Below are 12,594 nucleotides of genomic sequence, written 5' to 3'. Positions count from 1 at the left end.
AAAGCATACACTTTTTATGCGCATCCGATTTCGCTATCATCCATGAAAAAATACGACGATCTAAACCTATTTCGATGTGATGTAGCATCACACACTATTTTTTGGATAAATCGGATACAGCTCCCATGCCACTAACTTTTTTAAACCGCTCTTTTCGCTTAAATGCGAGCGATGTGTCAGTTTCTTCAGTGAAATGGAAACGATCCACAGAAAGCGCAAGGTACATGTACAGTATGAAAAAACTACATCAGGAATGAAAATATGTAAAAATGCATGAAATATTTATCGTTAACCGATCATCATCCATTTCTGAAGAAATTGTTTTTAGCCACAACAGTAGGACGTTCAAACAAATTTTTGTCGTTTTTGGGGCTGCCCTAATGTATACTTTTGGTTGAACTGAAATATTAAGTGTGTCCATGTACTCGATATTTTGTAATAATTATTACAAAAGCAAAATAATATTTATTACAAAAATGGACCATATGGTCACGCTTTGATATATGTACTTCCAATATAACGATACCAGTCGAATTCAAAGACATACAGGCATGTCAAAGATTCCGATCGGAATGGTTTCAATTCCGTAATTTAATTTCGATCGTTTTTGTTTTAGCTTCTTCAGATTCCGATCGATTTTGTAAAATCGGAAAACCTCATTATTTAGTTTAAATATGAAATTAAATGTAAATTTGTTAACAAAACAACATATTTGGGCTGTTTCAGTACTGCAAGAATCTACTAATTTTTACTATTTTTTTCGATAACATAAAAAATAGTAGCTTCTTGCAAGTTCTGGAACAGAGCATTTTATTATTTCTAAGGGCCATTATTATATGTGTTCATTTACTATCTGATGGATTTGAAAACGCAAAATAAACCAATTTGGAGACATTACAAATATAATTTTTACATTGAAAGTTAATGCCAAGAAGATCTTCCTTGAAATTCAATCATCACTTTTAACTTTAAGTTAACCGGAACGCTATAAATCTGTTCGGTAAATCCAAACTATAACAAAAGAAGACTTATAATAATGGGGGTATGAGTTTTAAAGTGGCAAATTTAAAAAAATAAAAATACAATTCCGTTTGCAAAATCAAAAGTGGTTTCATTCCGAAAAATTCTTCGTTTTTCGTTTTCTGAAGAAACTAAATACGGAATTAATTTCACTTTCGATCGGAATTCGTTTCTGTGACATGCCTGATAAATACAACTAAGACTAGACAAAATGCATGCAACAAAAAATGTTTACGAAACTTTGTATAGAAACATTACCCTTAACAGGTTGCAGTTAATTCAAAATCGCAACCAAGGAAGAGCATTTCATGTAATGGTATCAGAAACGAAATTTATGAATTCAAGGATCTATCCAAGAATAATTCTATGTCAATTGGATCGGTAAATTCGGTTAAATACGTAAAAATGTATAAAAGAAAGAAAATGTTATATCACCATATCGTAATATAACATTATGTTAAATTCAAAAGCCATTCACTGAAGAATGATAGCAAAAAAATGTCTTATCTTGTTGTATTTATGTCTTTGTCGAATTTGTGTATTTTGAAGTTTTTACATTTACAATAAACAAACATTATTGACAAAATTGACAAAAATTATTGATAAAAGTGTAGATTTGGTGTACTCGTACGTTGTTATAGCCACGGCATAGCAGTTCTTGCTTGACACCCTCCGGTCGGTTACTCTATCGAATAACAAATCCACAAATAGAACATATGTATTTATATTAATATTATTCTAACCGTAAAGGAATCCCGCTGTCGATTTCTCCTTATGTTTCGGCCATGCCCTAAAAGCTCTATTAATGAGTTAATACTCATTATGCATGTACTACATATAATATTAAATTGTTTTTTTTTCTGGATTTCAGGCAGGTTTTATCCGAAGCATTATGTTTATTTGTCTGCTGGGGGTTTTATATGGACGAGGAGCGGCAAATTACTGTTCTTTAGATCGCATGAAGAAATTGGCAATGGAAGCTTGCGAACATCTATTTGAAGCATATGATGTCAGGGAAAGACGATCTATAGCTAACGAGCACACGTTGAATAATGCTGATTCTGAATGTAAGTCCTTTAAATTTTTTCTGTCTTAGCTTAATATTACTTCAAGACTGATGTGAGAATTTATTTTATTTGTCGTAAGGTCATCATAAATGTATTTGAAAGCGCTCATGGTTTACCGTCGATACTATTTCTTTTCGTTGGTAGTGAAGAAATACATTGTTCGGGCTTTAATAATGCCAGTGATCTAATTTGGTACAGACGTTTTTCAGGGACAGTTGGCTATATTGTGAATATGCTCCAAAAAGTTTTACTAGATCTTTGTAAAACCTTCAACTACGAAAAAAGTGCTTATGCCTTTTTCAGAGCAATAATTTTTGTTAGAGTTTCTTGGAGTATGCTACCACACGAATTACTGTAGATATTGTTATAGAACTTCCATAGAACAAATTTCATGAAGAACTGTTCAGAAGTTTTGGATATATATCATATTTTTAAAAATGGGCGTGGTCGGACCTTTTGGCCCAAAAAAGTACCTTTTATTCTGAAATGCAACTACGTCCAAAATTTTTCCAAATATAGCATTTTAAAAACAAGTAAGAAAAGGGTCAAAGTTGGGCGGGGTTGATTACATGATGTCCTACACCACCACGATTTAAATATAAGTTGGCGAAGTTTTTTTTTTAGAACAAATTCCGTCAAAGTTGGCAAATGTCAGCAACATGTCTGTCCAATTTTGTGTTTGGTGCATCGAATACATGTAATCAGGCGAAAATATATATGAGAGCTATATCCAAATCTAAACCGATTTCAATATAATTTATTTCTGGATCAAATTCTGTCACACAAATTTCATTGAAATTGGACATAAATGGCGTGTTTGGTGCATCATATACATACATAAAATCGGCCGAAAAATTATATGGGAGCTATATCCGGATCTGAGCCGATTCTTACCAAGGTAAATAACTTTCGTCCTTTGGCCATAAAAACTATCTTTCCCAATTTTCATGCTAATAGGACAGTAAATGCGAACGGACCGACAGATGGACATGTGTAAATCGATTCAGATAGTGATTCTGTGAATATTCCTACCTATATCAATTCCTTTTGCATGGTACAAACTAATGAAAACAAAAACATAATACCCCACAGTGTGGTGTAGGTTATAAATAGGACACAGGGGAGGTACCCCACCACCTCCGAAATTCATCAAAATATATTTTTTTTATTTAATTCTTGAACTAATTGAGCTTATCATGACCTAAGGAGTTTTGTATTGAAAAAGTGATATCTAGCGAAGTCCACACACATCCAACCAAGATGCTACGATCGTTTCGCTTGTGGTTTAAGCCAGCTCATCAGGCATATTTAGATGTGGTGCTAGACAAAGGCTGAGTTTGAAAACTTGTATATATACTAAACTTATTGCAAATTTGCAGTTGTGAAGTATTTTTGAAGCCTTTTTACTATCAAGTCAGTCTAGTGTCTCTGGTCTTCCTTCTTCAATACACACACATATACAATCGAAGACTATTTTCTTCATGAATTGTAATGTTTTCCAGTTCAGAAGTTTTTTCTATTGTCATTTTTTAGACATTTTATGTAAATTTTTCTCCGTTGGGCCCCACCCCCGAAATGGTGTCGAGTTCAGCGTTGCCGACAGTTTTTGGTCGGAAATTGTCAAAATTTCAATTTTCATATTCATCTTTATTGGTTGGAAAATTTTTGTACATAAAAATAAAAATATAATAATGAGATTCTATCTTTAACGATATTACAACAAATAACAATATTTATCTAAACATGAGATTACTTTTACTATTGATTAATAATTTTTAAAGGAAAAATAGGATAAAAACCTTTATATAAATTCCTAAGTCAAATAGGGTTGAAAATAAATATGTATACTAAAGGTTATTATAAATAATAGTCTAAAGTAACATATGATTTTCAATTTGATGAGGTTTATAGCATAACAACAGTATTTAGTGATTTCTTATATTTCCACACAAGACCTTATCAACTGATAAGAGGAATTTTCTGCTTTATTAATATAGTTGAAAATAATTTTGTCCAGGAACTCTTCAATAGTATCATAACCGGTTTCATCGTGAAGTAGAGATGTGCCATATCTCCAATGTTTTCTATTTATAATTTTTAGACATTTGTTTTGAATTATTTGCAGTTTCTTCAAATGACTTTTAGCCGCTTTGTACCATACAGGACAACCATACATAATAATTGGTCTAATTATACATTTGTACAATAGATTTTTATTTTTGTGACAGAGACGTGATTTTTTGTGCAATAAAGGCCAAAGTGATCTAATCGTCCTCATTGCTTTATTGCGAATTTCTTCAATATGCTTTCCAAAGGTTAATTTCTTATCCAAAGTAATGCCAAGGTACTTAACATCATCATTAATATTAATCATTTCATTGCCGAATTCGAGTTGACGATTGGGAATTCTTTTTGGCGATTTGTTGAAAGGAAATATAATGGCTTGTGTTTTATTAGGATTGATTTTAATTTTCCATTTCGTGAAGTATTTCCTACATAGCGTCAATCCTTTTTCCATTTTCTTTAAAAGTGATGAAGTTAGTTTGGCGGACGTAATTAGCGCAGTATCGTCTGCATAATAAGCTACTTTCAGATATGTAGGTGCAGTAAAGTCTGCCGTGTAAATAGAATATAGTAAAGGAGAAAGTACAGATCCTTGTGGTAAGCCAGAGGTCAGCATTTTTATGTTTGAATAAGAGTTGTTTACAGCAACAATAAATGATCTCGAATCGAGAAAATCATATATCAATCTACAAATATATTTTGGTAAACGGCCCTCCAGCAATTTGTAAACCAAACCGTTGTGCCAAATGGTGTCGAACGCCTTCTCAATGTCAAGAAGAACTAGTCCTGTAGAACGTCTGATGCGTTTATTATCGGTAATAATATTTTTAATTCTGGCGACCTGATGAACTGCGCTGTGTTCCTTGCGGAATCCGAATTGTTCTTCACAGATCAGCGAGTTATTTTCTGCATGTTCAAATAACCGCTGATGAACAAGTTTTTCTAGTATTTTTGACAGGTTGCTCAGTAAACTTATGGGCCTGTAACTAGATGGATCAGACTTCTTCTTATTGGGCTTGTGAATGGCAATGACCTTCGCAGTTTTAAAATTCGATGGAAAATAATTAAGTTTTAAGCAACTGTTGAAGATTAAAACAAGTAGTTTTAGTGCTTTTGTAGGAAGTTGTTTAATTAATAAGTTTGATATGCCATCGAGGCCAGGTGATTTGGATGACTTAAGATTTCTTATAATATTTTCAATTTCATTTAGAGTAACGTAGACTATACCTTCAGTGTCAGGACTCTCTGATAAAAGTTGAATAACCTTCAACTTTACTTGTGTGTCGATCGAATGTGTATAATCAGAGGTTATACTGTTTGCTTTTATAAATGTATCCGCAAGAAGTTGAGCTTTCTCTCCATCGGTTATGAATTTATTGTTGTTGTGTATAAGAGGTGGAATATTATTTCTCCCTTTACCACGTAGACTCCTGCTGTTTCTCCAAAAAGATTTATCCCCAGGCATCATTTTTGAAAGTAGACAATCCCATTTCCTATTATTTTCTATTTTAATTTTCTCATCGATTAGTTTGCTGAGCAGTTTAGAACATTGTGTATAATAATTAGCCTCAGCTATATTATTAGCACGTTGGCTCTTTCTTCTGTATGTCCTTCTCACTCGTATGCAGTTAATAATGTCTGCGGGAAGTTCATAGTTTTCAGATTTATTAACTTTTGGAATAGATACATCTCTTGCACGCAAGATAATCTCAACCAGGTTGTTGATTTCATTACTAACAGCTTCTTTGCTATTATATAGTTCGTTATTCAGCACAATAGAGTTATCCAAATAACTTTTATATCTTGGCCAATTGGCGAGTTTGTAGTTATAATAGCTTAGATCAACATGAACCGCTTCTGAGTGGGAAATCGAACAAACTAAAGGGCGATGGTCAGAGGGAATTTCATAGTCGAGTACATTTACTGACAAGTTAAGGGTAGAATTACTAATAATAAGATCGATTGTAGAGCTGTTTCTGTTTTGCTGATACGGATAGTACGTTGGTGAACTTGGATGTAGTATATAAAAGTTGGAGCTTTGTTCCAAATTGTGAAGCACATTACCAGCTGTGTTATTGGTATGACAGTTCCAGGAGGAATGTTTTGCGTTTAAATCGCCTAAAATGATGAATTCGCAGCTAGAAGACGTCATTAACATAATATCATTTTTGAAACTGCGAGAATATTTAGGAGAGTATGCAGAGAATACTATAACTTTCCTGTTGTTTATTACAATTTCGGCTGAGATATTTTCAATTGTATGAGTTGGAGTTAATGGCAATAGCTTGTGCTTAATCGATTTTCTAATAATTAGGGCAACGCCCCCTCCTCTAGAATCTTCTCTATCAAGTCGATAGACAACATAATTTTTCATATATATTTTATGGTTTTCATTTAGATGAGTTTCATTGATTGAAGCAATTGAAATTTTTTCTCTTTCAAGAATATATTCCATTTGCCTCAAACAAGATATGTTGGACATGCCGTTTGCATTCCAGTGAAATAAGCGTAAGTCGTTGTTAGGATTATATGTCATATGCATACTTCACCATAGACATAATTACATTAATTTGCTGCATTTTAGTTTTGCATTTCTTTAGATCATCTAAAGTATTCATAAATATCTGAAACAGATCATCGATATTGAATAAATCATTATTCGATCGAACATGATTTGCATAAGTAGCACTGCTGAAATGAGCATCGCCATTCATGTTGTTGTTTTGATTACGAACATGTTGTGAGTTCGCTTGATAATTGGAGTTGGGTATGTTTCTTCGTGTGTTATTATTTCCACGATTGTTTTTTGATGTTGCTTTTGCTCTCGTTTCAAGGTAGAGGGCACGCAGAGGACAGTTTACATCATTAGCAGAGTGATCGAATTTCTCCTTTCCATGATTCTTACAATTGAAACAAGTGAACATAGCAGGTCGTTTATCATTATTGTTTAGTGGACAGTTGTTTGTGTGATGCCGTCCAGCACATATCATACAAGCGGAGAGACGATTACAGTGCTCCCCACCGTGTCCAAACATTAAGCAATTCCAACATTGAGTTGGTTGGTTATTTTTCTTATTTTTATATTTTCTCCAAGTGATGAAGACTTTGCAAATATTCCTCACGTTTTTGAGAGAGCTTGGATTAAAATTCTTACGTGGGAATTGGACTTTGTAAACAGCATTACTCTCCGAACTGTATTTTGTTGCTACCTCTTTAACAGAAGAGGGCATAAGATTGTAACTAATTAATTCTTCTTCAATGTCTTTAGTATCAATTTTTGGAAGTCCATACAGAAATACTGTGTATTGACGATTTTGTTTTGAGTTAAAGGAGTGAAACTCAAAATTATTCTCCGATAAAACTTTTTTACAAGATTCATACATCTCATCAGTATTTGGAAAGACTTTTGTTCCAATTGAAGTCGATTTGTACAGACAATTTTGTCCGAGAAGTTGCATTACCACTTTTAGAGGCTTTTTCGCATCCACAACAATTGGTGGAGGCTTTGATTGTTGTACATTGATGATGTTAGATTCCGGAGTTGCATCCATTTCATTTTCATCAGCTAAAGCACTAAATCGATTTGAAGTACTTGCCCAATTGAACAAGGACTGATCACGTAAAGGCCTTGAAGCTTTTTGACTCTTTAGAGCATTAGGAGGTCTCCCCCTCCTGCCCTTAGTTTTGGCCCCCGGGGCCATAGAAAAATTAAAGATTTGGGCGTTTTATAAAAAACCGAACCGCGACAGAGTTCAATGAGAGCGGATAGATTCGGTTACAAAACAAGAGTATTTTTTTTTAAAACTGAGAGACTGTTTTTCGTTGAATTGTTCAACCGTTCGCAACTATGACACGTGTGTTCGCTTGAAAGGTCTGTGCAGAACTGGAAATTGTCAAAAAAATCGTCAAATCGTCAACAAAATTTGAATAATCGTAAAAAATCGTCAACGTGGTCCAAAACTAGGCTTGGTTACCGTTTAATCGTCAAATCGTCAACAAAATTTGAATAATCGTAAAAAATCGTCAACGTGGTCCAAAACTAGGCTTGGTTACCGTTTAATGCGATTTTTTCGCTGATAGTTTTGTCAATGAGACTGACAACATAAAATTTTCAACCCACAGTAATAAATATAACCCAATCTCACTTAAATGCTGCTATAAAAACAGCATTCAGAAGATGATAGTTTTCCCTGTGGTTATCGAGTTTGAAAAAATGCAGCAAGGTAAAGCTGGGTATAGCTGGGTCAGTTTTGAATGACAGATTAGCTCAAATGTCGTACATTTCGTTTGATGGGCAGTCGGAAATCGACAAAAACTGGCATTAAAGAGGGCATCGCTAGGAAGTATTTTATCTCGAAAACATTTAAGGAAGATTTTCATCCATTGACAATCCTAAATGAAAATGTTCAGCTGATGTAAATCGAAGATGAGGCAAAAACTATGAAAATACCCTTATTCCAGATATGTGCCTAAATATAGGCAATCATCCTGGAAATTGTTTTTTAACATTAAAAAAGCTCATCCTTAAAGTCTTTCGTGAAATTTTGGTCAAAATATAGTTATTGTCTTTTATTTTATGCAATTCTGGTTTACGTGCAAATCGTCATTTTGGACCATAAAATGGTCATTTTTCAATTTTGGGTCAAAAAATCGTCGAAATGACGATAAATCGTCAAATTCGGCAACACTGGTCGAGATGCAATTCTGACTAGGTCCCTGAGAGGAGGTACCCTGCCTCCTCCGAAATTCTACAAAATATGTAACACTCAACACTCTTTATATTGAAATTCACGCTAAAAAAAGCAGGAAAACCAATTTTTAAATGCTTTTACAATATAAATTGCTTCAAAGTATAAATTGCTTCAAAAGTAAAAGCGTATGCTAAAATAATAGAGAACATTGCGTTTATCAAACTTTTTATTATACCCTCCACCGTAGTATGGTAAGTAAGTTTATTTTTCCGTTTGTAACACATTGGAATAATAATTTGCGACCATATAAAGTATATATATTCTTGATCAGGATGAAATTCTGCCTCGGTCTAGCAATTTCTGTCTATCTGTTTGTTGTAATCACTCCAGCATCTCTTTTATCCATAGGCAGCTCAAATTCAAAGATGGGCTATAACGGTCATGTTTTGGTACAGCTCCCATATAACGGTGCCTCCCGATCTCCGGTATTTTATGGGTTTTAGTTACAAATTTTTACCGAACACAACACTTCTTCATTAAAAATTGTGAACATAGGTCCATGTTTAGGTATAGGCCCCATATAACGGTACCTATCGATTTTCGATAGTTTGAGGATTTTAGCTACATTTTTTTGACTGAACTACCCGTAATTTGACATTTGCGGTTCACTACAGTCACGAAAGTTCTCCACCAAAAATTTTCAAGATAGGTCTATGTTTCGGTATAGCACCCATATAACGGTACCTCCAGATTTTCCGTATTTTGAAAATTTTTAGATACAATTTTTAAGTGAACAAGCTGTAATTTAACATTTGAGGTTCGTAGAGGTCACAAAACTTATCCAGAAAGTCAATGTTTGGTATAGCTCATATAACAGAACTTCCCGATTTTTGGTTTCTTGAGGGGCTTAGCTACTTTTTTTGACTGAAGTACTTTTAATTTGATATTTGAAATTCTGCACCAAAAATTGTCAACATACATCCATGTTTTGGTATAGATCCCATATAAGGGTACCTCCCGATTTTATGTACTTTGATGATTTTATCTGCAATTTTAAACCAAACTAGCTTTTATTAGTCAGGGAACAGTCTCGAAAATTCTTCACTAAATATTTTTAGTATGGGTCCATGTTTTGCTATAGCTCCTATATATCGGTACCTACGACTTTCTGTATTTCGAGAATTTTAGCTAAAATTTTTACCGAAATTGTGGTAATTTGACATTTGATGATAAAAGTGGTAACAAAAGTTCTGCACCAAAAATTCTCAATGCAGGTTCACGGTTTTGTATATCCCCAATATTACGGTACATCCGGACTTAACGTATATTGAAGATTTTTGTTACATTTTTGACCGAACTGCCTGCAATATGTATATTTGAGTTTCCCAGTGGTCACAAAATTCTCCACCAATAATTGTCAATATAAATAGGTCCATGTTTTGATATAGCCCCATAAAACGGTATCATCGATTTCCTTTGGCATTTATGGTTCCCAGTGGTTAAACATTTCTCTATCAAAAATTGTGGGCATTGGCCCACGATGTGGTATAGCCCCATATGACGGTACCGCCCGTTGTTAGCTGAAAGGATTAGCTAAAATTAGGTATTTGGGGTTCCAGTGCTCAAAAAAATTTGCACATAAAAGTGTGAAAATTAATTATTCCATAAAGTTCAGAATATTTCGTGGTGGAGTGTAAAAAACTTAACTGTTTTTTCTTGTTATACAGATCACCTAGCTCTTTCGATCCCGTGATTAAGAATCTTTTTAATGTGTTCGCATTTTTTATATAATCTGAGATATACGACGGTTGCTCGATAACTTTCTGGTCTAAGAATGAAAGCACGAATATTTACCATCAAAAATAATTTTATTGTCTTAAGTAGTCTCCAGCATGAATTGTATACCTTTTCATGCGTTCAAACCAATTCACAATGGGCCCAATGACAGGTTTTTGAGGCAACAAGTCACTGGATGCAGCTGAACCTTTCAAATTTCGTTTCTATGTTTATAATGATCATAAAAATAAATCTGCAAAATTTGGTAGGAATCGTTTCAGATATAAGCTCTGTTCCTTTATGTGCAAGAATCTTCAAATTTTACCACTTTTTACTCGAAAAGCGTTCCTTTATTTCAGGCACCATACAATTCATTAGGGAGGAGTTTACAACTTTTACTACTTTTTCCGGTTTTACCATTTTCAAAAGTAAATGAACAGACCAATAGATATACATATATACACGTTTCATCAGATGTTATCCGATTTTATATATAAGACGCAAAAAGGTCACAACTTACATTCGATCGCTTTAAAATTTGATTTGAAAATTTGGTTCTGAAAAGAAAGTTCTTCAGGCCTGTCATGATGTTCGAAATAGAATTTCTCTGAAATGGCTGGACCAAATTTGAAAAAAAGTTGTTCGTAGATTCGTTAGATCTTAGATCTATTCTCAGGTAGTTTTTATACAGAAAATGGAGGGGCGGGGGACCTCCCCCACAACGGGTTTTAGCCAAACGCGAAATCTCAGAGATTATTAGACGTATACAATAGTAATTGTGACTTATATCATTACCTAAGGTTTCAAAGTAGAATACTGCGATCGCGTCCGTTGTTTGCAAATTTTATAATTACAGGTTATGATCTCTAAATTTAGTTGGTGTTTGTAGTCCCAGTTACTAAATTTAGAGATCTTGAACATACATAATTTCAATGCTTGGTATAACTCGTATAATATTACTAAAAAATTTGGCGACTTATGCCATATTGACAAATCCCACTCCCAGCCCAATACATAAAAATATTCAAATTTTTAAGTGTTCAGCTATCTATTAATAGGTTTTTATAAGTTTTCGTGGCCATACGCGGATAAATTTTTTTACACATACAGTCGAAATCGCTTATAACGTCGTCGTTTATAACGTCATATCGCTTATAACGACGAAATCCAAAAGTCCCGAATTTCTGCCCTTTATGTTCCACACAAATAAATATCGCTTATTACGTCATATAGGTTGTAACGTCGGTTTTTTTTTGTGAAATATCTGAATTTTGCTATCGGTTATAACGTCGAACCATACGATGAAAACAAATTTCTCTCTCAATATTTATTTGTATGTATATTTTTTAAACTCAAACAACAACAAAATACCAAAAACAAAAATAAACACAATATTTTCGAATACGGGGTTGGACTCACATGTAGGCGGTCTCAAGTCAATTAAGCTTGAATTTTTGCCACCCAATGTCACATCTGTTTTACAGTCCATGGACCAAGGTGTTATAAAATCATTTAAATCGCGTTGCCGGAATCGGCAAATATCCACTATCTTGGCAACAATAGAAAAAGATCAAAGTACGAAATTAAATGTGTTGGATGCCGTGTTATTATTACGTGGACCGTGGAAAAATGTAACGTCTTCTGTCATTGCTAATTCTTTTCATCATGCGGGTTTGATAGGGAATATATTGATGAATTAGTTGCCATCGATGAGAATGTTTTCACATCTGCCATGTATAATGAAGACGACATAATATTGGAAGTTGTCGATGAAGGCAATTTTAACAAGTAATTGAGGATACTACGAAACCAGAATTTCAATTACCGTTAGTGTTAGAGGCATGTCTAGCTTTAGAAACCCTTCAAGAATTTATTTACTCAGAAGACGTTACAAGCAAAGAATGTGTTTTGGAAACCCTTTCAAAATTAAGAACTTTTCAATCGATAAAAGTTACAGAATTCCTATACAGATCTGC

General features: G+C 33.8%; 1 protein-coding gene across 3 annotated transcripts in view; it reads left to right on the top strand.

Moving 5' to 3' along the window:
* Nucleotides 1–12,594, top strand: part of Ilp8 (Insulin-like peptide 8) — a 52,864-nt gene that overhangs the window by 28,504 nt on the left and 11,766 nt on the right. Inside the window, exons 1-2 of one of the 3 annotated variants that reach the window (XM_073984212.1) lie at nucleotides 1,551–1,695; nucleotides 1,892–2,087. In XM_073984212.1, coding sequence (XP_073840313.1) covers nucleotides 1,913–2,087 — 175 coding nt within the window. In that variant the 5' untranslated portion in view covers nucleotides 1,551–1,695; nucleotides 1,892–1,912. The other 2 variants (XM_073984211.1, XM_073984210.1) reach the window with 2 other exon arrangements.

Source organism: Musca autumnalis, unplaced genomic scaffold (genome assembly GCF_047663935.1).
Source record: "Musca autumnalis isolate F117 unplaced genomic scaffold, ASM4766393v1 scaffold_4, whole genome shotgun sequence".
Taxonomy (NCBI): Eukaryota; Metazoa; Arthropoda; class Insecta; order Diptera; family Muscidae; genus Musca; species Musca autumnalis.
The sequence above is the reverse complement of the archived record's forward strand: the minus strand, read 5'-3'. Positions and strand labels throughout refer to the sequence as shown.